Here is a 27,265-nt window from a genome sequence, read left to right as displayed (position 1 = left end):
ACTCCCAGCCTGTCACATTGCCCTGTGGCGCTGGGGCCAGAGAGAGTTCTGCCAAGTTTTGATCAAAAAGTCATCTTTGGAATGACTAAAATTAAAAAAGAAAAAAAAAAAAAGGGCATGACAGATTTCTGCAATTGGTGAGATTAAATAGAGGGACCTCAATGTTCCCAAGTGGAGGCCAAGGGAGGAAGAGGCCTGGGGGCTGCGCCAACCTGAATTACAAACTATAGGCTCTTTAAATTAAAGGTGGAGTTTGTGTCTTCCTTGACCAATCCTCTCATCCCTCTACCTCTGCCTGCCCCAAATGACTTGTCAAAGCTGTCTAGATGGCACTGGTCTGATGTGGGAGCAGACCAGAGTGATTCCCCCAGGTCCCCACTAGAATCCTGACAAGTGCTCTCCCATGAGCACCTTGGACTTTAACTGAGCCTGAAGGAACAGGCAGGAAGATTGGCAGAGCCAGGAGGAAAGGACATTTATTTCCATACATCAGGTAATCAGGGAAGAGAGAGCACAGCCCGATGAGTACAAACTAATTGCAGGAGAGGAAAAGGGACAGCAGATGGGAGCAGCACCAGGCACTGCCCTTGGGCCCCCAAGTCTGGTGATGTTGGTGGATGACCTTTAGGGTGAGGGCTGGGACTGTCAGGCCAAACGTTGCCATATCTGGGATACGTGTGTTGGGAGGCAGGGCGATTGGAAGAAAAATGACTCAGGCTCAGGACACAGGGTGAGGACTCGTGTCTAATACATTAGCACTGACCAAACCTTCCCTCTTCAGTTTTCCTGATCACAAGCCCTCAAACCAAGCCCTTCCCTCTCAAATTGAGCTTATGGTCCAGGCAGCCTGAACAGAGAGAGAGGGAAGCAGTGTGTGGATAAGCCCTGAACTGGCATAGGTGGAATGGGTTTACTCTTAAATAGGTCATTGCACTTAACACATTGGTGAGCAGAAGAGGGAGTGGGGGCTGAATGTTCCGGATAGTACATATGCACCCCGTCTGTGTAGGCTTGCTCAACCCAAACCCAGAAGCACCTGGACCCAGCTCTGCTCACCAGTATCTCCAGCTGCACAAAGAAAGGACTGCTTTCTGAAGAGCGAACATGGAGATGAGATTCCCCTAGTTGTTTTGGGGCCCCAGCTGCTACGAAGCCTCCCCCCTTTCTCGGGGATGCAGCTGTGATGGAGAGATTGGATATTTAAATTAAAAAGTAAAAAGACAGCAGGCACTGAGAAGAGAAAGCCCTCACCCCAAGCCAGGGGGAAGGAATTGCTGTTCCCGCCCCCAACTCCTCTCCATGGACCCAGCAACCTAGAATGTCCCAGCAGGTAATCTGTCCACCGTCCCTGAGCAGAGGGTTGAGATGGAGGTCAACTTGCTGGCTCCATGCAGTGCCAAACCACCTGCCACTGCCCACAGCGGCCCAAGGTGAAAGCCAAGAGTGTGGCATTTTGGAGGCAGGAGGTATAAAAAGTTCTCTTTTCAGAAACTCCGCTTCCCCCACCTCTTCCATGTGGAGACATCAGACCCCACAGCCTGGAAAGCCCCCTGACCCAAGAGGGTCAGGCGTTTCCCCTGCAGATGAGCAGTCAGGTGGGGAGACCTGTGCCCCGCCACTTCCTGGGAAAGGCGATGTGGCAACAGTAACCCACGGGTGCAAGGGCTATGCGTTGGTCTCCCTTGGCTTGGCCTCGGTGTCACTATCACTCAGGTAGCTGTGGGAGTGCTGGGTCCTGGAGGTGCTGTCGAGAGGGTCATGGTCATCATCTGACCGGTCAGGGGCGAGGGACTTCCAGTAGCTGGTGGGGCTGCAGGGAGAGAGGATCAAGGTCACAAAGGAATGACATTCCTAACCTTCAGCACCAAAGCCTTCTGTCCTGGGGAGGCCCCCCAGGCCCAGTCGTTGTATTCCCCAAAAGTCCCAAGTTGCTAAGTAAAAACTTCCCCTCACTTTCCCAAAAGATACTCAGAGTAGTAAGAGAAAATATTGCTCTGACTCTGAAAACTTAGAAAACTCTTGAGGAAAGCGAAGCTGTAGAGCAGTGGATCTCAGACTCGAGTGTGCATGAGAATCAATTGCAGATTCCTGGGTCCTTCCCTTCAGAAATTTTGATTTGCTAGCTCGTGGGTGGAATCCAAGAATTCTGCATTTTCAATACCCTTCCCAGAAGATTCTAGCACAGGCAGTCCGTGGACCACACCAACATGGAGATTGGAGATCTGGTGATTACATGATCGCAATTTGTCTAAAAGTTATTCTCAAGAAGATTCCTTCTAAGGAGGGCCTTTCTCCATGGAATATGCCTAGATCTGAGTCCTTTCTCCTCATCATGTTTTCCTAAGGACTGAGAATTTCTGCCCTTGACCATGGTATCACCTACTTACCACAAGGAACGGAGACTCAGGATGTAGGGGCTGGCAAGACCTGTTTCAGGGTAGCATAACTGTCCCCTCCGCCTTTTTTTTTTTTTTTTTTTTTTACACCTACAGCACCTGGTCTTCCTAGGTAGTCTCCCATCCAAATACTAACCAGGCCCGACCCTGCTTAGCTTCCGAGATCAGATGGGAATCAGGCATGTTCAGGGTAGCATGGCCGTAGACCCAACTGTCTCTTTCTTGGTACTATAACCTAACTCCTTAAAAGTTTTCATCAGCCCATTGGGAGCCTCCACTCCCAAGGTGTGGAGCAGCATTACCCCTGGATGGAGCAGGCTCATGGCATCAAGCAAGGATGGAACTTCATCTTCCAGTACCAGTTTCCTCTTTGCTTTCTTTCCCAAAGCCTCAGAGCTGCCTTCCCCTGCCCCCACCTCACTGCCTCTGCCAGTTCTAGTGCACTGTAATGTCAACATTCTTGAAGAAAATGCAGCCGAGTGGCTCCAGCCCCTGCCAGCGTCCTATACTCAATGGGTCCCTGACCAAGTGCTTCCAGGGACACAGCCCTGCTTTCAGGTCCCAGAGAGCTTCCAGTGGGATAACAGACCTCCACAGGAATCCTGTGATACTGCTGCCAACAACTGTAAGAATCTGGAGGGCCCCTGTTTACTAGCCCTTTCAGAGTTCTTCTCTCCCCAAACCCATAGCAGAGGAAACAGAATTATGCAAGAAGAATCACATTCTTAGCTCTTCTGTGTTGAAGAAAGAATTTGGTCAGTGAGCACTTCTTGTTTGTGAGACACTCTCCTAGGCACTCTGGATATGCTCTTATTCTTCACAATGACCTCATGAAATGTCCAGAGAACATTTCATGGTTCAAAGAGATGAAGCATCTTGCCCAAGGTCATACAGCCAGTGTGTAAATTTGAACACGGGACTCTTAGATCACAAAGCCTTTTGATAATTCCACCTTGATGCTAGATTGGGTGAACCGAGGAAAAAACAAGACTGAACCTGAATTCTCCCTGCTGGCCTGGATGAGAGCCCAGGGGATGTGTAAAGATAGGTCTCTTGCTTTCTCTCTCTCTCTCTCTCTCTCTCTGGGGAGAAGAAACAGCCTGATAAAATACATGTTCAATTATGCAAAATGGTTCAGGAATGGGGCAGTCTGGTTAATAGTTATCGTATTTCTCATGAATGAATTACCATTTTTAAAGGAATCAAAATAGCACAAAACACATTTAATACAAACTAGACTGAACATAAATGAGTCTTACTTTGATGGGCCAAAGACACTTAAGGACTCTGGGGTGTCTCAGGAACAAAATTATAAAGCTCAATATGACTATACGACAGAAAAAAAAATCTGGGTTATTTTAGCTTTCGGATTGTTTGAATTCTAAGTTAGTGGGAACCTGGCTTTATATTTTAGACAGAATTTCTGAGCATACAGTGCTAAGGTCTGCAGTTAGGTAAAGAAGGACTGGCTTTGTAGAAAGACAGTGGGGGTTATTTTGTGGGCAGAGGGGGGTGAGGCTGATGCCAGGGCTGGGACCCAGATGCAAATGGGGTGATGCTGGAGAGCCAAGGGTGCTCCTTTCCATTCTAGCACCTGTTAGAGTGGAGCTGCAGCCTCTGCTCCCACATTCCAGTGCTGGCCAGGAAGACACTTGGATAAATGACAGCTGGGTTTCAACACTGTTCCATTCAGATGCTGGACAGTGGCAGAGGCACCGGGCAGAGTGAACTCCATGCCTCTCTCCCCTGTTCTGTGGAGCTGCAAGATCCCCTTGCTCCTACTGCCACAGCTGTCAGAGAGCCAACGGCAGGCAGCTAGCTAGGCCCCTCCTCAGGGCAAGAGCCAGGGCTGGCAATTTGAACATTTTAACCAAATTGTTTAAAAAGCTTTCCTCCCCACGAGCCAGTGTCTCCTGCTCAGCGCTGTCACAAACAATTCGGTACATAAGCTATTTCCCACTGGGCGAGCCTAGGGAGGCAGCCCCCTCCTCTTGCCTTAGCTATGGATGGCTTCGTGTTCTGAATTCTCACTGGTCCCCATCACCAGATGAGAAGCTAAGTCACTATTCTGCCTCTGCCCCCACTCTTGGCAGTCTATCCACCCAAAGCCAGTCCATGCTGAGTCCAACCAGGTCCTCCCTCCCCTGGCCCTGTCTTGCTGGCTTCTTATTGGTTGGCTAGCTTCTGGCTCGGTGCCTACTCTCCCCACAGTGAATCCCTCCCTCCTTGGAAGGGGTTGGTGGTGTGTAGAGTTTCAGGGCTACTCTTCTTTTGCTAGTGGACAAGAGGAACTGTGCTGGTGGCTGAGGGAAGAAACAGGCTTTATGTGTTTTTGTTCTTGTTGGTTGTGGGGCCAAGGGTGACGATGAGCTGAAGGAACAATTGCTGGTCAGTGTGGGGTGGCCTGGTTAGGCTCATGTTTCCCTCTTTGGGTAGGAGTACAGTGCTCAGAAGGGCCTGGCCCTCTCTGCTTTCCAAACCTCCCCACATGGTCCATCAACTGACTTCCTGCACTGGGGCAGCAGGGCACTCAGCGGAGCCACTGAGGCGAAGGCTGAGGTGATAGATACATATGACTCCTGTCCTTTCTCACTACGGAGCTGACGACTGCTCCCTAGGGCAATTGAGATTCTTCTTGCTCTTCCCAGAGCATCTGCAAGCATCTGCCACATAAGAGAAGAGACAGAGCAGTGCTGAGCCCAAGGGCTTGGTTTTACAGCAGCTCAGGGACTAAGGAATCTGAGCTGGCCATGAGCCTGGTCTGAGTTCAAGTTCCATCTCCCGCATCCTATCTGCCATCTCCAAATAGCTTCGGATACCATTCACTGGCGCTTGCTCCATTCTACAAAACATAACTAGTCCCTTCGGTATAAAAGGGACAAAATCAGTGTACTTGTCCAGCTGCTCCATTGCACAAGAAGCCCACAAGCATGCGACAGGTATGTTAGTTCATGCATCTCGGAAACAAATACTCATGCTTCAGGGGGTTGTGCTCTGGGGTCATACCTCCTGGGAAGCAGCAAGCTTGCCCTGGGAGGATACCAAGCCAGAAACAGCTTCACATAACCAGGGTGATCCAAATGTCACCACCTACCAGGGAAACTGGCAACAATGGCATTCCAATGAGTCAGTCTCTGCCTTTCTTCCGAGGTGGGGGTGTGGGCAGAAAGGACCTAACTGATAGATCTTCTTCCCTACAGGGAGAAGGCCGGGGGAGGCTGGAAAACCAGGAGGGGGCTGTCACTCAGCAGCTCCTAATTTCTATTCATTAAAACTTTACAAGATGAAATGAGGTGACGCCCATGTGTGGGCTTCGGGTGGGCGGGTTGGGGAAGGCATCAGGCATCTCTGGGCCTACTGTAGGGTACAGTGCTGTGGGGGTGGCAGCCCTGTGAGCCTTGTACTCCTAGGCTTGAGATCCATGCCAGGGAGGAAGGTGGTATTGCAGGGCAGGGGGAGAGCTAAGCAAAAGGCCTCATAACAGCTGGTGGCCACTGATACACCATCCCACACTGGGTGGGTCAGTAAGGGCTCCTTATCAGGCCCAGCCTGTTGGGGTCATGGTCAAGAGCTCCCATATGGGTGCTGCTATGCACCCACGGTGATCATTTTGCCCACATGCTCTGCCTTGGGCTGTATGAAGAACTGGTTAAGGGGTAAGTTGGATAGACTCTATTCAGACCCTGGCAACATCACTTCCCAGCTGTGTGACGTTAGCAAGTGATTTAACCTCCTGAGCCTCAGCTTCCTCTTCTATAAAATGGGGCTAATCAGACCTTTGTTATGGGATTAGTGTGAGGATTGAGTGAATGAAGAGGGGCACATGTAGCTAGAGGGTCCCTGGCCCAGGGTAAGCTGATTTGGCTCGGAGCTCCGAATGACTAACCAGCTTAGTTGGCCCCTGCTGTCCGAGGTAGCCAACAAGCTCTCCGAGGCCAAGCCTGGCCAAGAGGAATGCAGGAGGGGCCTAGGTGGTGGCAGGTGGGGCAGGAGCATGTTAGTTCACACTGAGTGGCACACACCATGCTGCACTCCACGCCAGGTGCCACCTACTACACTAGTCGCTCTCGGGCCGGTACAGGTACCGCATCATCAGGCTGTCCACCTCCTTCTTACGCTGCTTCTCCTCCTTCCGAGATGGCCTGCGTGCCTGCCCAGTCTCGTTTTCTACAGCCGGGCCCTTCTTCACGCTGGAGCGGCTGTGAACTGAGACAGTAGAGCCATTGGATGTCGATGAGGAGGATTCGGACTCGGTCTCCGTTCTCTTTCTTCTTGATTTGGACTTCTTCTTGCCCTTCCGGGAGCGCCCCTTCTTCCGCCGCTTGTGCTCTAAGGAATCTTCAGAGCTGGAGCTGGAGCTGGAGCTGGAGCTGCTCCTTCTCTTGCTCCGGCTCTTCCGGCTGCTGCGGGACCGGGACCGAGAGACATCCGCAGCAGAAGCTGAGCGGCGGATGCTGGTGGCCCGTTCTAGGGGGTCCAGCTGGGCGCTCCGGACACTCTGTAGGCTCTTCCGGTCGTCCTCCTCGGAGTTGGGCTCCAGGCTGCTCCGCTGGAATGGGACGGGCTTGTAGCTCAAAACCTCATTGATGGCGGCCTCCAGGTCGGGGTCTAGGTAGGAGTGACGGCTGATAGGGCGGACGCTGGAGCCGGGAGGCTCATCCGTGGCAGAGGCTGAGAAGTGTGACCGGGGTGGCACCGACAGACTGCGGGCCAGTGACGGGTGGCTGTACTGGGAGAGGGCCTCACTCAAGGCCACACTGGCTCCATCATCCCACTCATCCAGGCAGCTCCGGCCCAGGGACAGGCGGGAGTCAGGGCTCGCCCGGCCTAGGCCTGAGGCCCGGCTCAGGGAAGGGCTGAGAGTCTTTGACAGGCTGTCGAGCTGGGAGGTGCTGCGGCGGGAACTAGGTGAGCCTGACAATGAAAAGCTCATGGAGGAACGGGCCCCATCCTCACCAGAGCCATGCCGTGTGGCTGAGGAGGCCCGGCTGACAGGTGCAGAGACAGCCGAGGCCCGGTCAAAGTCTGAGCCCCACCGCTTCTCCATACCCCTGCCAGCACGGCTCCCGACCTCAGAGGAGATGGAGCCACGTTCATCTGGCTCCTCGGACTTCCTTCCCTGGCCTGGTTCCTCCCTGGGGCTCGGGCGGGCCTTCCGAGGGGGCCTCTCAGGGGAGGCGGCCTGCTCACTCAGGGTGCTGAAGAGCGAACTGGAGTCCCCAGTGCCCCCGATGGAGTCCTTCAAGGTGAGCCTCTTCCGGTAGCTCAGAGAGCTCAGTGCAGAGGCCGGCCTCTCCTCCACCCCCTTGCCCTCCTTGCCTTCCTTCCCAAGGGTGCTGAGGGCCGTTCTGAGGGAGAGGTGAGGCCGGGGAGGAGAGAACCAGTAGTGGATTAGGGGCAGCGAAGAGAGAATGAGAGAGAGAGAGAGAGAGAGAGAGAGAGAGAGAGAGAGAGAGAGGAACAAACATTAACCTAGAGAATAAAGGCACAGGGGGAGGGAGGAGAAAGGAGGAGAGAGGAGGAGGAGGAGGAGAAATCGGCAGCAGCCCTGGCAAAGTGGCAGTGAGAGCTTCTGAGGAAATGAAGCAAAATAATTTGCGTCAGTGAAAATAGCTTCATGGAGAATGTCATGTAAATTAGACTATTGTTCTATTTCATCACTTTTCCCCCTCTAAAACGTTTAGTTCAATTTATTTCATTGTCAACTACCTGGAGCCTCGTGCCACGCCGTGGTGAAACGGCAGTGGGGCAGGGAAGGCGGCATTATCTGCAATAACAAAATGTTGTTCAGCCGAATAAATTAAACCAATTAGAGGGGGCTGCTGGGTGCTAGTGGTGAGGGGCTGGACTTGGGAAAGACCTCCAGGGAGTTAGAGAAGAGGGATTACTTCTTTTACCCAGCCCACCTGCAGTCTCTGGGAGGGGTGAGGGAAGGGTGTGCCCTGGGGGATGAGGATGGCTCTGAGTTGGGGAGAAACTCGAGTGAGGGGTGGCCAGCAGGAAAATAGCCAGGGGACTGCTCTCTCTTCCTCCTGCTGGATGACAGGCGAGAGCTGGGGAAGGTGGAGCTCTGGATTCCAGGGGTAACTGTCTGTGTGATCAGAAGGCTGTGACTAGGCTGGAAAATAGGGGAGCAAGCCCCCCTGCCATGGGTATGAGCAGGAAGCATGGGGGGGGCAGTGAAAAGATTATAGGAAGGAGAGAGTGGGCAGAGAAAGATGGAAATGTGTCTATAGCTGTGACAGGGGAGTCACAGAAATGGCACTATTCTGTAGCTATTCCTGTTAAGACCTCAAAGAACCACAGGTGGCCTGCGCAGGCTCTGTCCAGGGCTGTGGGATCCAGAGCACCCCTGAGCCCCACCCCAGTCGATTACAAGCTATCAGGTAGTTCGATCAACATTTGTTAAAGGAATAAGTGGGGATGAAGTTAAACCTACACCAAACCAAAGCCCTGAGCCTGATAGTAAAATATTACCTGGGTAGAATAAGGGCACTGCAGACCCTGACTAAGAGGAAACCTAGAGCCTCCTGTGCTCATTCCACATGCTGGGGGCACGCTAGGGCCCCTCACACACATGCCATGCAAGAGACACAGGTGGTATGAAGCCTGCCCTCTTTGGGATCAAGACACTGCTCATCCATCCCTGGGACATGAGGTGACTCTGCCTCCTAGCTCAAGGCCACACGCTTACCTGGAACTCTTTAAGCTGCCATCATCGGAAGCTGCCTTGGAAGGCCCCTTGTTTTTCGACAACCATGACTTGACCCCGTCGACCCGGTCCTCTAGCTCTGAGTCCACGTCTGAGTCCCCCTCACTGTGGGATGAGGAGTAGAAGGGTAGGCAAGGCTGGGGAAGAGGTGGTCAGCTGCTGCCCAGTAGGAAGCGCTGCAGTGGCAGCAAGTTTGCCTTGGGTGGGAGCGGGATGCAGGGTGGCATGCGCATCAGTGAGTCGAGGAGGAGAACAAGAAAGGTTAGGTGGAGCACAAGGACCCTGTCCCACTCAGCAGGCCACACTGTGTGACAGCCACCAAGACGACCCTGGGGAGCATGAAGGCACCTCCCATTCCGCTTTGTGTGATAGGCTGCTGTTCAGCTAACCAACCCAATGAGAATGATAAAGAGATCATCCATTCATCAATTATACCTAAATGGCTTTTTGTTAAAAAGAGGAGTCCTGAGCCCTCCAGCTACTCCGAGGCCTATTCTGATATTTCTTGTCTGCCCAAAATGTGGCTACAGATTTGCCATTTTCCATGCCTTCATTGCAAGAGCTGGGCTGCTGGCCACAGGGCAGATAAGAGAAGGGCTTCATTATGACTTTAAGTTAGCTTGATCCTGGAGTCTCCTTAGCTGGTGGCAATACAAATCTAGGCACTACAGGCTATATCCCAGACCCATCCTGCAACTGCCATGACCTTTAAGAGAAAGGAAAAGAAGGGACCAGGAGCATTTCCCAAGGGGCTGGCAAGGGCTTCAGTATTCAAATTGTACCCTGGAGATCCAGTTGGGCCCAGAAAGTCCCAGGAAAGGGCTCTGTTTCTCCAAGTCTCCTCTTCCCCCCTCAGATAACCCCCAGCTCTTGCTCCCCATTGCTTCTTTTGGCCAAGCTGGCCTGAGTCCTCTCCACATGTAGGAAAACCCAAAGGAGTCAAATTCTGAGGCTGAAATCACAGTGACCCCCTCACAAAACAGCAGAGGCTTGGAGACAGCTTCTGAGTGAGAATGCTTCTAGAATTCTGCAAAATGTCTGCTCATCACATTCCCTTGCTATGGATATGCTAGGATTTCTCCTTGATATAAATTTCTTTTCATCTGTGTCAACAGGAGCAGCTCTGTTCCTGAATTATGTTCTTGAATAAATAGGCATGTGTGCATGCATGCATGTACGCGCGCACGCACACACGAAATCATCAGACTCTGTTCTGGGGACTGTGAGAGAGCATGACTCGTGGGGAGGGGAATAAAAAGGCACATTTTATCGGCTTCCGTCAAACACAGAATTATAACAAAGACGAGGCTGGCTAATGCCCTGGGTAAACAGGAGTTTAGCAGACAGCCCCAAAACCGCTAATGCAAGCCCCATGCCCATCCGAGCCTGGCAGATTTACTGTGGTGCATGGGCCCCACGAAACGCCAATACCACCTGATTTATACACCCGTGCAAAAAACCTCCTCCTCTGGCTCAGAGCCTGTAATTTATCACCGCCGTTCATAACCATATTGATTGCCTTTAGAAAGGAGGTGCTGTATGCATTGCAAAATCTATGTCTACATGTTAAAAGCGTTTCTGTATAAATCTCCCTTAATACTGCACTGTTTACTGCTTTCATTAAGGTTATGGCAATAACAACTGTATCTCTAAGTAAATCGAAACATTATTTTTCTGCCCGCCTTAGCACGCTCACTCAATAACTTGGAGCTGGGACCCAGAGCTGCTGAGGAAGGAGCCACATCACCTCTCTGCCATCAGCAGGAACCCGGCTTGGACTGCACACCCTTGTGCGCCTGCGTGAGGGCACACTGGTGTGTGTGTGTGTGTGTGTGTGTGTGTGTGTGTGTGTGCATGCACCCATGTGTTGAGTCTGGCAATGATTTAGAATATAATCTCAAATGTGCATTTTATCAGTCCTTGAAGCTTCTACAGCCCAAGGATGGCGGGGCTGGAACACACAGGGGATAGACAGTCATGGGCCCAGAATACGAATTTTTCTCCTTATATTCAGAACTACGAATGGGTGGAGAAGCTGGCCTGTCTGCCCTGGCTGTCCCTTTAGTTTCAAGCATATAGATGATGTTTGGGTTCTTTTCCTTAAATAATCAGGCCCGTAAACAAACTCCAGGGGCAGGCAGGCTCAGGGGGCAGTTGAAATTTTAAATGGTTGGAATTAAACCTCGCGTCAAATACAATTTATGTCCAGGCTCATGTGCTATTAGTTAACTGGGAGCCGAATCGCGGGGGAACAAACAAACGGAGACAGAACAGCGGGGGATATTAATTGTGTGTGACAACTGGGCTCCAGCGGCCCTCTATCACTGTTACACACTATTACATTTATCATTAGCTCTCACGGAGTCCGTTGCACTGCTGCCAGCCCATCCTGGCCAGGGGAAGAGGCCTGTCAGGCAAGAGAGAGTGGGGGAGGAAACCCAACACCACGCTAAAAAAACAATTTCCCCAAAACAGCCCTGTCGAACTTGATGGAGGATCACCCTGATCCGCCTGAAGACGTGCACATCTGTACCAGCTGTCCAGCGCCCACCCAGAAAGAAGGAAACAATGAGAGGGGTAGATTTACTGGGCTTCCTGCCATGTGACGGACAGCACCAGCACAAGTCCAGGGGCCTCCCTCTGCCCAGAGGTGTGTGAGGTGCCCGCAGGGAGTAAAGTAAACACATCTGGCTATGTTCCCTTCCCCTGCCACAGCAGAGTAGCCCGTAATTAGCTGCCTGAATGCTTTCTCCAAATAAGTGACTGCTAGATGCCCCTCACCTTCTATCCTTGTCTGCCAAAAGAAGGTGGCAGACCTTTAAAAATGAAACATACCCTTTCTTTCAGGTAGCTCAGGCTCTAAGGGAGCCCAAGGGTGTGGATGAATCCATCCCAAACAGACTTTTCTTCAGAGAAATAGGCCAGGGAGAAAGCTATACTTGGTTTCTGGGGAGAAGAGGGCTGGAACTCAGGAAGGCAGACTGTGGGTACCATCAACTGAGGCTGAGCTCTCCTTTCTGATGGAGCCCCCATGCTGCCCATCAAGGGCCTCAGGCCCTCAGGGCCAGCCTGAGCCTTCCTGGGGGGGCACGCCATGTTGCCTGCCCTTTATCTCTGATGCAGGGCCCAGCCTGTTGCCTGCCTTCCTCTAGGACAGAGTCAGCAGTGTTAGTGTGAGAGCCTAGCTCAGAGGAGATGCGAGTGGCTCTGTGTCCCCATGCGGCATGCAATGGGCTGGGTGGCAGGCCAGTGTTAGGGGTTAGACAACACGCTGAGAGAGACAGAGAGCGCATGCGCTCCAGTCCTCACGGTTTATTCTTTCTTTTCTGATACTTTGTCACCATGTCCTGCAAACTGGAAACAGAGAGAAAATGGTGGGCAAGGGGGCCAGAAGAAGACAGAAAAATCAAGGGGCAAACTAAGGTGGACCCCTCAGCTGAGGACTCCTCTTTCCTCAGCAAGAGATGGCTCTGGCTGACTGAGATCAGGTGGCCTGTCCTCAGAGGGAGGTCCGGGCTGCCCTGGGCATCTCTCCCCTGCCCCAAAGGAGCAGGCTCCCTGGGATATGCTTGCAGGATGGAGCCCTGGCCCTCAAGTGAGAAGGGGGCAGGTCTGAGGGGTCTGCTTAGGACAGCGTTCTGAGCTTCTCCAGGGCCTGACCCCTCAAACCTCTGACTGCTGGTCTGCCTGCCTCATGACTTCCTCCTCGGCCTAAGACTACAAATCTCATTCTCTCTCCTAAACCACTCCCTGGGTAGGTTTTATGAGAAAATCTTTGGTATGGTAACAAGGCACCATGGCCCTTAAATCTCCGCTCTCCCCAGAGTGGGGCAGGCACAATCGGAAATGCAGCTAAATGGGGGAATATCTCATCTTGAGCAGGCAGAACTGGAGAGCCAGTTCCCAGAGAGGCCTGGGGAAGGAGGATGGGGAGGAAGAGAGGAGGAGTCAGTCTCAGCCGGGCAGCACCTGTCCTGCCCTCAGCTACTGCAGGACAGGTCCATGCTGGGGTCTGGCAACGCGGGGAGCTGGGACCAGTGGCTTGGTGATGGGAAGACAGAGGCTGCAGCTGTTCTACCTGGTGGCCTGGTCCAGAGGCGGTCAAGAGGGCCTCTGTGCCGACGTCAGGTGCCCTGAGGCCCCCCTCACCTGTTGATGAGGTCCTCATTCTCATCACTTTCCATCTCATCCTCAATGGCGGCCTGCAGGTCCCCGATGCGCTTGAATGCCAGTTTTAGATCGGCTTGCAGGCTCTGGTTAGCAGCCTCCAGACTCTCCAGATCCATTTCCTAGGAGGAAGAGTGGGCAGTCCAATTCACAGGAGGGCTAGTTTCTCATCCAGCTGCCCCAGAAAAAGCTTGCTTCAGGGCTCTCCCAGCCAGGCAGAAGCTACATGGGTGCAAGTCTGCAGAGCTATTTTTTGCTCTGGTGTTGCTGGGCTTTTGAGGCCTGGCCTCACCTGATGGAGACTCCAGTGCCACCCTTGGACCCTGGCTTGCCCTCAGGGCTTCTATCACTGTCCTCTTGACATGTCTTCTTCCCTCCTATTGTCTAAACCATGGTTTCTGTGCAGCCCAATACCAGCCCAGGGGTGCGGTGTATCCTTAGCAGTTGCTCAGAGGGCTGCCAGCTTGGGGCCCTGGGGGGAGGGGTGGTGCATTACCAGTTCATGTTTCTTGCGGCTTGCCTCAGCCTCCTTCCTGGCCAACTCGCCCATCTCCTCCTTAGTATCCCGGAGCTGCCGCTGTAGCCTCTTGTTCTGCTCCTTCTCCCGGTTCTCAGCTGCTGTGCGCTGATCTCGCTCCTCAGTCAGCTTCTCCATGTTCTCCTTGAGCCGGCTGGCCAGGCTCTGGACAGGGAGGTGGGAAGAGAAGCCCATCAGCCAGGTAGAGAGAGGCGTGTGGCGGAGCTCTGGAGTCAGGCCTGGGTCCAGCTCTGGCTCCACCGCTCACTGATAGGTGGGTAAACAACTAAAGCCCTCTGATGTGGCTTCCTTTGCCTTTCTGCAAAATGGGAGAATAATACATCTAGTCCCCACGGGGTCTTTTAAGTACCGAATAAGGCAGTCTGGAAGATGAAGGGCAGATGACTGCCCCTGATGACTCCACCACTCAGCACCCCAGTTTCCATGTCTCTATAACAGCGCTAGGCTACAAGATCTCAAGGGCCATCTGTGTTTCTTATTTTGTAAGTCTAAACCACAATATTGCCTTTCTAAGCAGAAGGGAAAATGAGAGATAAGAGCTGAGGAAAGGGACTGGGGGCCCATGAGAAAAGAAGACAAGTGTAGCAGGTCTGCCCTGTATCTACCACACCAACGGCCTCTTCTGCCCCTTACACAGCTTTGTGACACTATACTTGACCCTTCCTGTATGTAAAATGGGGATCAAAGTATTTATTACCAAGGGAGAATGTGAATTGTGATTAAATCTCCTCTAACTCTCTCTAGCTTTCCTGAGGACTGTGATGCCCTGTTGGGAGGTTCAGCCATACTCTTCCTAGGTCAAGGGTATTAATGCCTTCTGGATGCCACTGCCACCCCCAGTACCTATGCCCATTCATACCCCAGTGCCTGCTCTGCTGAGGAGGGGTTAATGGGGAGGTGGCAAGGATGCTCCTTACTCGTGAACATAGTTCTCTTGGAGAACTGTGGGTGCTCAGACATTCTTACATTGCATTCCTACAAGCTCAAGGGGGATGAAAACTTAAAAATAGGGTGAGAAGGGTATAAACCCAGAGAAAGAATTCTCCCTGTCTCTTCCTTCCTACCTGTTCTGCAGGAGAGGGAGGGGGCTGGAGCATGCTGGCTTTGGGAGATTGAACAGAAAAGACCAAATTTGGAGTATGGAGATTACGGGTTGAGAAGGAGGAGGGGGAAAAAGAGGAGAAAAGAGATAGATGAACAGAAAAAGTGGAGGGAGAGGAGGAAAGGGAGGGAGAGAAAGGAAGAAAGAGAGAGGGTAAGAAAAAGGAATAAGATTGGGGAGAAGAAAAACACAAAGAGAAGAAAGAATGGGGCAAAAAAGGAGAAAAATGATGAGAAGGAGAAAAATCAGAGACGAGAAGGGTAGGAAGAAGTGAGGAATAAAGGGAATTAAAAAGGGGAGGGAGAGAAAGAGCAACGAGATGAGAGAACAGACTTCAGCCTCACAGAAGTGGCGCCATTTGTTGCATATTTATGACCCTGCCAGAGAGCGAGTGAGGGAGACCTGCGGGGGGGAGCTCATGGTGGAGGAAAATATGAAGACAAAAAGCTAAGCTGCTCTGGTCCCTTGGCAGAAAGCAAACACGGAAACAGAATGTAAAGCAGGCAGGCTCTGCGGTGCCCAGAGAGCAGGCCGGGCGGGCAGGGGAGAAGGTACCGCCCCGTCAGCTGCCCTGGCAGCTTGGCAGAGGCCTCTGAGGCGCATCCTGGGCCTGCTCAGCCCTGCTCAGCATGCGGGGCTCCAGCTGCTAGGGCAGCTCTGCCCCGGTAGCTGCGGACCAGAAGTGTGCACCCACCTCCAGCCGCTTCACTTGGGTCCTTTCGAACTCCAGGCGTGTCTCCAGCTCCCGGATCTTAGCTTCCTGCCTGCTCACCAGGGACTTGTCCACCATGGACTGTTCTAGGAACTCCACTTGGCTCTGGAGGGCTTGTAGCTGGGGATGGGGAGCAGGAAGAGAAGAAAGAACTGAGCCCAGAAGGGAGGGGGCAGTGTCTGGGGCCTGGCAAGATCACCATGGTGACCAGAAGGCTGAGGGAGGGAGGGATGCACAGGGGAGGTGGAAGGATGAGGCCCAGAGCCAGAGGCATTCCCCACCTGGCCCAGCACTGGCGCAGATTTGGCCCTTTGGAGATAAAAAAAAAAAAAAAGCTAAGGACCAGAGAGGGAATAGAAATGTGAAATGGGGCAGCTGAAGCCAAAATGTCTGCTATGGCAATATGGCTCCAAGCCTAGCTCTTTGCACTTGATGCTGCCCTGTGGATTACTGACGGCAGAGAGAAGTGCTTGCTCTCCTTGTGAGCTTGGAGGTTCATCCCTCCAGGCTCATGGTGACCCCGACATCCTCTTTCTACCAAGGGAGACCCTGGTTCCCACCTTCTCCTGGAGCTCTTGCTTCTCCTTGTTGGCTTCTTCTAGCTGCGCTTGGAGGTCATTCATCTGAGCCAGGTCCCGAGAGGCCTGGGAAAAGAATGAGCGCTAAAGTGGGATCCCCCATAAATTCCGAATTCAGCCCACTCTACCCACCCTGAGTGCCAGGGATCAGAGGCACTGCAACCTCCCTAAAGAAACAGTTGTGCTGGGGACCTCTGAGGGGGACCAGACGACAGTATCTGTGGCATAGGGGGTGGTGGGCACTCCTGGGCAGGGTACCTGAGCCACAGCTGCCTTGTGCTTCTTCATCAGCTCATTCATGTCCTCCTGATCCTCCTCCAGCCGGTTCTGGATCTCGTTCTTCTCACGCTGAAGGCGGCTCAGCTGCTCCTCCAGCTGGACAGAAACAAAGACAGATCAGAAGGCCTCAGGCCTGGAGTGCCTGATGGTCCCAAGTGGTAAGCCTAAACCCTCCCCATGTCAACTCCAATGGTTGGGGGCGGGGGGGGGGGGTGATGATGAGGCTGGGTCCAGCGGCTGGAGCAGATTCCAAGACCAGTGACAATTAAGGAGCTGCCTATCCTGCTCTGGACCTGGGAGGTGAGGATACGGGCTTTGCAGCACAGGCAGACCCACGGCTAAATGACAGCTGCTTTCTGGCAGCTCTCTGGAGGTTAATGAGAAGTTAGAGAAGGTCTGCCCAGAACAAGTGACCCATCATCCTGGCACTGGCAGTGTAGGCTCTAACCTTCATGCCCTGTACCCCCTTCAAGTCCCCTCAAATCTGCGAAGTCCTTTTGGCATGAGTTCTGGTTTCCCCTGGGACCACCTGCTCCTGGTTGTCCAGCCCCCGCAGCCAGTCCACTCCCAAGGGGAGGGGAAGAGACAGCCAACAGCAGCTTCAGGAAATGAATGAATCTATTAGCCTGTAATTCCAAACCAAAATGACTGCGTTGGCTCCTTCTCTGCCCCATCCATCTTGTTACTGGGCTGTGGGGAGCTGGGGAAGCCTCTGCCAAGAAATTTATTAACTCGGATTTAAATAAAATGGTAATTTTATAACAGCCTTTTTTAACACAATTAAGGAATTTGAATTACTCACCTGAAAACTGCTGAGGAGCACAAATGTCACGGGGATAAATCAAGCCTGGGAGATTGGCATCAGCAGCCAGGTGGCTAGCTAGGGGGTTGTGGAGCCCAGAGCCAAGCCCAGCCTCCTCCCCTGCCCCGTTCCCTGCCCGAGGTGGTACCGGTGGCTGCATCCCAGTAATGACTTCTCGGCCGATAGATGGGCCGTGGGAGAGGTGGGAAATTAAAAGGGAGGCATTAAATAAGAGCTCTAATTAGCTGCCACTTGGGGTTGTCAGTGGGCTGGCCAGGGGAAGGGGAGGGAAACCAGCCATCCCATCCTCTTATCGGTGCTTCCGCTAATCTCCAGGCACCTGCTTACATCCCTTAGCCACATTAGCTGCCTTTATTTATGATGTTGGGGCCTGCGGCCAAACTCCCACAGGCAGGTGGTTAAACAGGGAGATGGGCCCTTGCTAGTTCCCTCTTCCACCTCACCCCCTCCTGGGCCTTTGCTATCAGTGGGAGAAACAGAGAGAGGCCTGATCTCCCTGCAGAAAGCCCTGGCATGAAGGGACCCGGCTGAGGAAGGGTCGCTGTTTGGGGTGAAGGAAGCCACTGTCACAGTTCTATTCTCCTTTAGCTGGGACGTGCACACCCCAGTTCCTCACCGCTGTCTTGGCTTTGGCGATGTCATCAATCTGCAGGTGCAGGTCTTCGATCTCCACCTCCATTGCTTTACGTGCTTTTACGGCGGCTGCACAGGTGAACTCTGACTCCTCCAGCTGGACATAGAGCCACCCCCACCCCAGGGAAAGACATCAGCCATTACCTGGGGACAGGAGGGCTTTGCAGGGTGTTGACAGGGGAAAAGGAACCCAGGCGCTCTCTTTCTCCTCCTCTGTTCACTTTGGATCCCAGGACCAGTGCATGCACAGGCACCTTCTTCCGTGACAGGGGGCAGGTTCTGGGCCCTGACCACAGCATCCCAGGGCTTGGTGGTCATGTTGTACAACATGCATAGACCCTGTGGAGTCTGGTTGCTACAAGTGGCTTCTTCCCGCTTCCCTATCACCTTCCTTCCCAAGGACTCAAGAACCACTGAGAGGGACAAGAGGGAGAGAAAGAGAACTGAAAAAAATAAGCTCAGTTGCCCCTTGACAATGTTCTCTCTGCAGATACCTGGTTCTTCAGCTGAGCAATCTCCCTCTTGCTAGGTGCATTGTTCTTCAGGTGGTCCAGCATGATCTGGGCATCTGCTAGCAGGGCCTTGGTGCGCTTCAGGTCTTTCCGAAGTCGTTTCTCTGACTCAAAGTCTCGCTGGTTCACCTGGGTGGACATAAGAATTTGGGGCTCTGGGCTCCACCATGGGGCCTCCTTTTGACTTTTCCAAGCCCTCACCTCACCCTTGCTCTCATTCTCAGAGTCCTGCTAATGAGCAACCACAGTGCAAGTACCAGGATCACACCAGCCAATGAGAAAAAGCTAGCATGTGCAATGTATGGTTATCGCTCCCATTCCACAAGTGATAACATGGGATCTATAGAGCCCAGCACGCCTACCCCTGGTTGCCAGCTTTCTATGCCTAAGATTCTCATCCCTAAGGCTGGATGGAGTGGGCAGCTGGCCAGGCCCCAGACAACACTCTTTACTCACCTGGTCACTGAGCGTGGTGAGCTTGCTCTCCAGCTCCCGCTTCTCTCGCAGCACCTTCTGCTTGTCTTCATACTCTTCCTCGAGCTGCACCTCCATTTGTTTTAACTGGAGCACCATGGGGACAGAGCCTATCAGTCCCTTTAGTGTCTGATGCCAGCCAGACCCCTTTCCTTCTGGCCTCCCCCGCCCAGGGAAAACAGTGGGGCAGAGATGAGCATGGATGACCTCGGAGGGGTCAGACCCCGAATGTGAAGTTCCTAGGGTTTCAAAGCAGCCTGGGAGGGAGAGGAGGAATGGCAGGCCACACACAGTGGCCCTGAGCCAGTGTGAGACCCCTTGTTCCAGAGTGGGCAGCTCCCACTGAGCCAGGCTGACTGCACAGGGTGGCACAGGGTGGACTGTCATATGGCACAGAAAGCAGGGAACATTAGCTCCTCAAGGACCCGAGCTTCTTTACAAACCAAGAGCACACCTCCCAGCTAATGCCAGATTCCTGGTGCAGAATGGCAACGGGAGATAGCGTGGCTAAGGCAGAAATCCCCTCACTTTAAAGCAGTGATGGGGGAACTGGCATTTATACTGGACCAAGTAAGTGTCCACTGCCTCACCTTCTTCTGACATGACTGCCGGGCTTCCTCCACCTCCTCATCCCGACTCTCCATCTCCTTGGAATGGGTCTGTCTCATCCGCTCCATCTCCATCTCAAGTCGCAGCTTGGCCTGGAGGTGGGAGGGAGTAGGGACTGGGTTCCTTTCCCAGCAGTGCTCTGATCCCTGTCCACTGCACCCTGATAGGCAGCTCTCCCCAGCCTCAGGAGCAAGGAACATCTCTGGAAGAGGTTCCCTTTGCTCCCATCTTGCTCCTGTGGCAGTGGGCTTCTCCTGAGAAGCTGAACTCCCTTACCAGGCTTCTCTAGCACAGGCCCAGAGAAGGCTGCTGGGGCTGGGGACAACCCTGAAGTTTTTCTACTTGGCTTCCAGGCTCTAGCTCCTTGAATGAACATGGTGGCTCAGTGGCAGGCTGGGTGAGCACACCTCACTACTGAACCCCTCACTACTACACCTTGATCAAGACTTGTTCTTGTGGAAAGTACCACGAAAGCTTAATTATCTTCACACTGTGGTTGGCACAGATCAGGTGCTCACTCAACATTTTGCAAAGAAGGGAATGAATGGAGCAAACGAATGACTGCATTTGGGATCTTGCCTTCTTCTGGCCCACAACCTGACTTAGCTCTGGGGGATGGTGGTGCCTCCCTTAGCCAAGCCCTCCAGCACCTGTTCCAGCATTTGGATGGTCCCCGCCTGCTCATCCAGCTCCTCTTCCTGATCCTTGACCTTGGCCTCCAGGTCCCTGAGCTGTTTCTTGACCTTGGCCAGAGAGGCTTCATCCTTGGACTCTTGTGAAGAAATGTCCTGGAGTTCTGCCTCCAATGAGACAACTTTCTGGGTGAATCCCGCGATGTCCATGTCTTTTTCCTAAAGCGAAAGAGAAGATAGGGCTGACCCTGGGCTGACCCTGGCCTGTGAGTGGGACGGGGTGTGGGTGGGCAGCCCCACGCACCTCTAGTTGCTGTTTCAGGCTGAAAGCTTCAGCGAGGAGCATGTCTTTCTCTCTCTGCAGCTTCTCCCGCTGCAGCTTCTCCCGCTGGGCCTCCTCGTGCGCCTGTGAGAGCTCGCTGTCAAACCTGTGAGGGAGCATGGCCATGGTGGCTCCATCAGACAAAGGATGAGTCCGGGTCTCCAGCACCCAGAGGCTGCCAGGAAGTACCACAGATACGAAGAAGACACAAGCAGAGGGGGGACTTGCAGCCTAAACATTCAGAAGGGTTATAGGTCAGGCCATTGAGATCCTACTCAACGACCTGGTCTGGGATGTGGTGGGGGTATTTCATCGAGTGGGTCCAAAAGGCCCTGTCACCTGGTGGGCCTAAGAGGATCCACAGACTGCTGTCATGGAAGAGGTGGACATACTCTCCTCAGGCGTTAAGTCTTGACCTTTTCCTTTCAAAGGTGAGGGTCCAGGGTGAGCGCAGAGAGGGCATCAGGATGGGTGGAAATGGACGTCCTACCTCAGCTAACTCACTTTCTATAGTACGATTTGGCAATGGAAGATAGTGTGGCTATCTAGGTGGAGCAGCCCGCTCCTGCCCCCGACCCTTGGCACCAGAGTTTGGCCCACCTGCCCCAGCAACACCCGTGTCACCACCAGGACACCCCACACTGGGCTGGAAGCCAGCAGTCCCACTGTGCCCAGCTGGTGCTGTGCTTCAACGGGTGTGCAGTCCACAGTTGGGGGCCTCCTTCTTTACTCATCCACTTCCCAGTCTTCCATTTCCTGCCCAGTGACTTTAAATAAGGAGCAAATTGCTGAAATACCTTCTCTGAATAGCTAATCAGGTTCCTGTAGCTTCCCCCTATCCCAACCCTATATCAAAAAAAAAAAAAAAAAAAAAAAAAAAAAAAAAAAAAAAAAGAAAGAAAGAAAAAAAGAAGGAAAAAGAAAGGAAAGAAAGAAAGAAAAGAAAACTCCAGGCAGCTGAAACCTAACAAGTTGCCCAATGGGGAGGGCAGCAAGATGGTAACTAGGCCACGCTGGCACTGTCGTCAGGGTGCTCAGAAGGGGGTCCCGCTACGGGTGCTTGCCTCTAGGTAAAAGGGAGGGTGGGGGTAAAGATGAGAACTAGGGAAGCAGTTACTGTGCTGGGAGGGAAGTATATAAGACCTCACTTCCTCTGACTCTCTGCAAAACAGCAGCCCAGCCCAGGAGGCAGAGGATAACCCGGACTCACTGGGAGGACTTCGCTATGCAGGTGTCTTCCTCAGGGTTGTGGGTGTGGGGCTGCCACTTCGCCAAGGCAACTAGTGCCTCTGCTGAGAACCCTTTCCCTGCAGAGGGGAGCTGGGCGCTATTCCCACTCCCTGGGGCACCCTGCTGTTCCCAGGGTGTGTGGGTTCCTCGGTGTCGCTAATAAAGGCATCCCATTCCCATCCCCAGCCAGGGAAATTAATTTAGATTGGATTCTCTCCTGTGAGGGCTGCCCCCCTCCTTTGTGCCATTACCATAATGAGATGGAAGTGGCACGGTAGTTTAACGATATTAGGAGAGTGTATAGCTGAGGCAAGGGAGAGATGGGGAGCTGGGTGGGAACGAAGGGCAGGGCTGCAGTGGAGTGGCTCCTGCATGGGGCCTGGCTGGTGCTCATCCTTACTGGGCGCAGGCAGGGTGACAAGCACACACTGGGGATAGAACGTCTGTGAGCAGAGGCCTAGCAGGCCTTCAGTGGGGATGTGGTCTGAGTGCTCCTCAGAGGTCAGGTGAGACCTGTTCACATTCCAGGAGAACGAATGACCTCGTGACTGTGCAGGCAAGGCCTCTGGCCAAATTCAGGTCCTCCCTTCTTTCCTTCCTGGAGGAGAGGCAGGGAGCCCTGTCTGGGGCTGTTCTAGGAGGTCGTCTCTGCCCAGGGCAGGGACCCTACCCACCTCCTCTGCTTCTTCTCCAGCTCATGGTTGCGGACCTGCTGGCCCTCCAAATGCAGCTTGGTGTCCTGCAGCTCAGCCGTCAGCCGCTGGCACTTCTTCTTGAGCTGTTGCAGAGCCCGCTGGCTCTCATCACTATCTGCCTGCAGGTCTCCGAGCTAGGGGCCGAGATGGAGTGCAGGGTCAGCAGCCATTGAGAGGCCCGGAAGTATTGGTGGCGAAGGTGAGGAGAAGGAGATGGGTGAGTGAGGAAGAGACCCAGAGATGAGGGCTAAAGTCAGGGACATCCAGGGAACTAAGACAGTCTAACAACAGTTTGCCCCTGGTTGTCCCCTGCACCTAGAGGCTATTGCTCCCAGGGCCTGCATGCTCAGGCTATTCACTGGACAGGTACATGGTACCCAGCCTCCCAGTTCCTCCCAGGCTCAGGCCTCTGCTACTTCCAACAGACTCACCCGCCTCTCCAGCTGCCTCTTGTTCTGCTGCTCCACCTCCAGTTTGTCTTCGAATTCCTGCTGGAGCCGCTTCTTGGTGAAATCCACCTCCCGCACAGCTCTCTCATACTTCAGGCGCCACTCACCACCTGTGGGGTTAGGGGCAGGCGAGGGAGGACTAAGCTTCTGAGAGTCCCCAGGAAGGGACAGAGGGGAAGAAGGATGGGACAGGGAGGGGCAGCAGGTGGAGTCAGCCAGAGGGACTCAGAAAGGTCTCTGAAATGATGGCTTCATGCCAAGGTGGAAGGAGCCACGAGCTGGGAGAGAGCTAGAGAGGGTGATGTGGCTGTATGTGCGGTCCTCTCCCCAGGGACTGCTGGACCTTGGCCCTCAGATACTGTCATTATCATCGTCATTACAGTCCTTCATGATAATGTCCTGCATTTGTTGGCACCTCTACTTTCTATTTATTTCACGGTAGCCTTATAACAGACCTACACACAAGAAACAGGCCTGGACAATGGGTGGAACAGGCATCAGAGCTTGCTGCTCAGGCCACTGCCAAGCTCCTCTGGCCTCAGACCCACCTGTATCGTCATCATCCACTTCCCCGTTGATCTCGGCTGCCCGGATGAGACGGGCCTCCATCACCTCCATTTCCATCACTTCCATTTGCTTCTTCAGTGTATCGTACTGGGTCTGTAGGAGAGGAGGTTACGAGGTGTGCCATTCCGCCCCCTCATTCAGTACCAACCACACCCTTGAACCACAGACCATGGCTGCATGCTTACCCAGGGCAGATAGGGGCGCTGGGCTAGTGGCAAAGATGCCACCTGTCCTTGGGGAAAGTAGGTGGGCACTAGAATGCGGCAGCTGCTAGCATGACTGTGTCCGCCCCAGCCCTGCCCTCACCTGCAGCTCTTTCATCTCTTTTTCAGCTCGGAGCCTTTCTGCGGTCTCCGCGTCCAGCAGCTGGGAGGTAGACTCTCCCGTGTTACGTTCATCTGTCAGCTCCGATGTCAGCTCTGAGATCTGGGGTTGGGGGAGGGAAGATGCCATCAGTTGAAATGCCTGCCTCACTCAGCCAGAACACCCAGGGGCGGGGCAGGGGGGGAAAGGAGCTTCTGGGCCAAGCCTCCTTGCAGGGGTGGGCCAGTCTGTCTGGTGCTGGGAGTCACTCACTCGGGTCTCCAGCCGGTCACTGTTGAGCCGCAGCTCATTCCGCTCCTTCTCCACCTTCTCAAGCTTGCCCCGCAGCTGCTGGATCTCCTCCTAGGGTGCAGTAAGGATGGCAAAGTGAGTCAGAGGCTCTGCGAGAGTTTGGGGCCCGGGGTCTGTACCCTTGGGATGAATGAAGCTGGTGAAGCTTGGGCCAGTACATAAGGGAACAGGAAGCCACTGTATCCCCAGAGCTCCTATCCCTAGACCCTCCCCATATGATGAGGATGCCTGAAATTTTATCCTGAGAGGCTACTCAAGGACTCAGTCAGTACCCCAGATGGATGCCTTCTGTTTGTTGGGCATAGTTCAAGGACATTAGCTTTCTGAACTAAACAAAGGAGCCTTTGGGAGCCCAAGAAAAGCTGGTAATACTTCTGCCCACAAGGATGAACTATAGCCCTTTTCCTCTCAGTGACTTGGCCCTCCCTGGGATATTACATACATCTCTGCTCCGGATCTGCTCTTCAGACAGCTGCACCTCAATGAGGGGTCGTACAGTGGTAAAGAGCTTCCACCAGGGCCAGTCCTTCACCCCTTTGTTCTTCCTGATGTTCTTCTGCACGCAGCGGATGGCCAGGTCCTGGATCTAAGTTGGGGTGGGGGTGGCACACAGTAGGGCTCTTAGTCCCAGGCCCAGCCAGGATCCTCCTCACTGGGCTGCTCGTCTGGTCATCTGACTTAGAGTTAAACACTCCCGATGACACCCTTTGTCCCTAGCCTCCTTCCGTCTCTCAGAAAGTAGGCAACAGACAGCTTGGCTTTGGGAGCACCACACTGGGCACTAACTGCTCCACCATCATTAGGAATACTTTCATCTGCTTTATTTGCTGCCTGATTATTTCCAGCACCCTGGCCTGGATGTACTATAAAACCTAATCTTGCTGAAACACAAGAGGCGGCGGTACTGGTTGTTTTATGGACTTGTTAATAAGAAAAGGAGTTGCTGACACAGCTCCTTAATTTTCATGGAGCAGTCTATGATCCAGAGACCACTTTTGCCCATGCCCTGCTCCCCCACCCCACCCTAACCCTTGGTCCAGGCCACATGGCATCATCGCTGGGCACACTAGCACTCTCACCGGCACTAGGGAACTGCCCATTCCCCAGCCTGGCCTAGGGAGGGCCCTGCCTCTTCTCCCCCAGATAATAATAATTCATAGCCCCAAGACCAGTTTCTGCATGTTCCCTCGAGTCCCCGACCCCACCCACCCCAGGCACTCAGCTCTGCCTGGCTAGGATGAGACCTGGGATGGGGATGTCCCTGGAGCAGCACCTTTTTCTTCTTGAAGTGCTGGCGGGCCAGGTAGCCCCTGCAAGCTGCCTGGAACATGGTTAGGTTCCTGCTCGTTTGTTCATCTCGTTGCTCCTCCAGACGTGCCAATGTGCCTGCCCGGAAGAACACCTGTGGAGAAGCAGGCCAGGTATTGGCAAGAGACTGGGCCAGGGCAGCCTGGCCTAGGAAACCAGCAGGCCCAGGAGTGTGGGCCTTGGCCTGAGAAGAGCCTGAAAATCCAAGTGTCCAAGAGTGGAGGGAAGAAGCAAGAAGAGGCCCCAGGGAGGCTGAAGGAGGGGGGCCAGGCTGGAGGAATGGGGACGTTTTAGAAGGTGAGGAGTAAGGTAGAAAATCTAACTTTAAAAAGAGATGAAAAGAGAAGGAAGCCAAGGGAAAGGATTGAGGCAAGAAGGAAAGGAAGCAGCCACTGGTCAAATGGGGTGAGGACTCCCCTCAGGAACACCAGCAGTGGCTTCTTCCCTCAGGACTGCCAGCAGCATTGTCCATGCCCCCTGTGCCCACTGCCTACCACAGGGCCCAACTATGGGCTCCAGCTGCCTTTGGCATCCAACTGCCTGAGATCAGGCGCAGTGGATGCTGGTGTACCTGGGTAAGAAGAAAAAGGTCCAGAAAGCAGTGTGCAGAGAAAGGGGAGTGGGGAGGAGTTGGGGCCCTTTCTTGTACCCTGCCCACTCGGTTTCATTTCAGACATCTCCTCTTTCATGTGCCAACACCCCACCCCCACCCACACATCTAGGTTTCATCTCATGAAGAAGCCAGTGTGGTGGGTGGGGGTTGGCTCCGTCCAGAGACCTGTCATACAGGTTTGGGGGCTGGAGGGCAGATGTGAGAGGAACCAGCTGGCCACCCTCACACCCATCTTTTCCTCTCACTCTTTGGTGCCCTGAGCTGGGGCTAGGTAACAGTTTCCCTATTAAGAGGGAAAGAAGAAAGGGGGACATGGTCAGGTGAAAAAAAAGGCTCTAGTCTTCTTAGAGAGGGCAAGGGATACCTAGGTATATGACCCCCTTGCCCAAGACACAGAAAATTCCCTTTTGTGGGGCAAAGAGAAGATGTGGCCTCCACAGGAAACACTCAGAACCCTTAGGCACAGTATCCTGAGGCCTCCCTTCAAGGGAGCAGTGGGGAAACGGCCTATGCTTTCTGCTGAGAAAGCTTTGCCTCTGGAAACTCTGAGGAAACCTACTCCCCTGAGGCCAGCTCAGTCCTCTGCAACACTTCCCCAAATCCCACAGGTAGGGCTGAGTGCCTGGGATCTCTCATGGGTCCCAAGCCCTACCAGAGCCTCGATTTCCCACAGTGTGTGAGCCTGAGATTCCACCAGAGGCTAGGGAATAACCAAGTCCTCTCAGAGGTGGGCAAACATATTAGTGGTCAGCGTGCATAGTTGTCTGACTAGGGCAGAAGAAGCAAAGTGCCAGATGGGGGTACAGAGAATGGCCCCAAAACACAATGAGAAGAGAAAGCATGTTGTAGAGGGTAGGCAGCGAGCCTCAGACCTCTCTTGAAAAGCTATACATTTGTAAAGAGTCTTTTTGAGAATTAAGTGACAAGTCAGGGCCGCCTCGTCCCCCAACATACCTATGTATACAAATTTACAAACAACAATAGGAGGATCCCAGACTCCCAGACTCCTTGCTTCAACCCTCAAGGTCCTGTGGGCTCAGACTGAAACCCCTACTCTGAAGCAGTGTGACAAACACAGTGAATAATTGCTTACAAGTCAGCGCTAACCATAACTTAGAAGTCCTAAAACTTCCCTCCCAAATCAGATATGACCAAATATCTGCCTTTGCCCCTAATGCTGCCCTGAGCAGGAGTGGGCCCTGGGGCTCCGCTGCCTTAGCCAGGCACTGGGATAATGTGGAAGGACTGAGATGGCAGCTGGGAAGAGGACCGGCCTGAACAGGCCCTCTCCTGCTCAGG

At 53.4% G+C, this 27,265-nt stretch overlaps 2 protein-coding genes and 1 pseudogene across 18 annotated transcripts in view; all 3 read right to left on the bottom strand.

Annotated features, from left to right (window-relative positions):
- Positions 1-450: 450 nt before the first annotated feature.
- Positions 451-1,372, bottom strand: TIAF1 (TGFB1-induced anti-apoptotic factor 1; the record flags this gene model as incomplete). Its single annotated transcript, XM_036223341.1, is given in 3 exon segments — positions 451-914; positions 916-1,023; positions 1,025-1,372. Coding segments are annotated over 3 exon segments (570 nt in total), but the record flags the coding sequence as incomplete, so codon positions are not given.
- The window catches only part of MYO18A (myosin XVIIIA), an 89,944-nt gene continuing 63,909 nt past the window's right edge, over positions 1,231-27,265 (bottom strand). For 8 of the 17 annotated variants that reach the window (XM_036222065.1, XM_036222066.1, XM_036222067.1 and 5 more), the window contains 22 exons: positions 25,319-25,447; positions 24,488-24,631; positions 24,007-24,096; positions 23,737-23,856; positions 23,412-23,523; positions 22,846-22,973; positions 22,394-22,548; positions 20,472-20,595; positions 20,186-20,386; positions 19,517-19,627; positions 18,909-19,013; positions 18,435-18,581; positions 17,924-18,037; positions 16,464-16,580; positions 16,188-16,271; positions 15,610-15,747; positions 13,772-13,957; positions 13,258-13,397; positions 12,418-12,462; positions 9,091-9,213; positions 6,450-7,744; positions 1,697-1,810 (listed from right to left, as the gene is read on the bottom strand). In XM_036222065.1, coding sequence (XP_036077958.1) covers positions 6,454-7,744; positions 9,091-9,213; positions 12,418-12,462; positions 13,258-13,397; positions 13,772-13,957; positions 15,610-15,747; positions 16,188-16,271; positions 16,464-16,580; positions 17,924-18,037; positions 18,435-18,581; positions 18,909-19,013; positions 19,517-19,627; positions 20,186-20,386; positions 20,472-20,595; positions 22,394-22,548; positions 22,846-22,973; positions 23,412-23,523; positions 23,737-23,856; positions 24,007-24,096; positions 24,488-24,631; positions 25,319-25,447 — 3,804 coding nt within the window. In that variant the 3' untranslated portion in view covers positions 1,697-1,810; positions 6,450-6,453. Of the gene's footprint in view, positions 1,811-6,449; positions 7,745-9,090; positions 9,214-12,417; positions 12,463-13,257; positions 13,398-13,771; positions 13,958-15,609; positions 15,748-16,187; positions 16,272-16,463; positions 16,581-17,923; positions 18,038-18,434; positions 18,582-18,908; positions 19,014-19,516; positions 19,628-20,185; positions 20,387-20,471; positions 20,596-22,393; positions 22,549-22,845; positions 22,974-23,411; positions 23,524-23,736; positions 23,857-24,006; positions 24,097-24,487; positions 24,632-25,318; positions 25,448-27,265 lie in introns of those variants that run through there. The other 9 variants (XM_036222074.1, XM_036222075.1, XM_036222076.1 and 6 more) reach the window with 6 other exon arrangements.
- Positions 2,484-2,603, bottom strand: LOC118604492 (annotated as a pseudogene).

This window comes from Rousettus aegyptiacus, unplaced genomic scaffold, assembly GCF_014176215.1.
Source record: "Rousettus aegyptiacus isolate mRouAeg1 unplaced genomic scaffold, mRouAeg1.p scaffold_m13_p_6, whole genome shotgun sequence".
NCBI lineage: Eukaryota > Metazoa > Chordata > Mammalia > Chiroptera > Pteropodidae > Rousettus > Rousettus aegyptiacus.
This window is presented reverse-complemented; position numbering and strand designations above follow the sequence as displayed.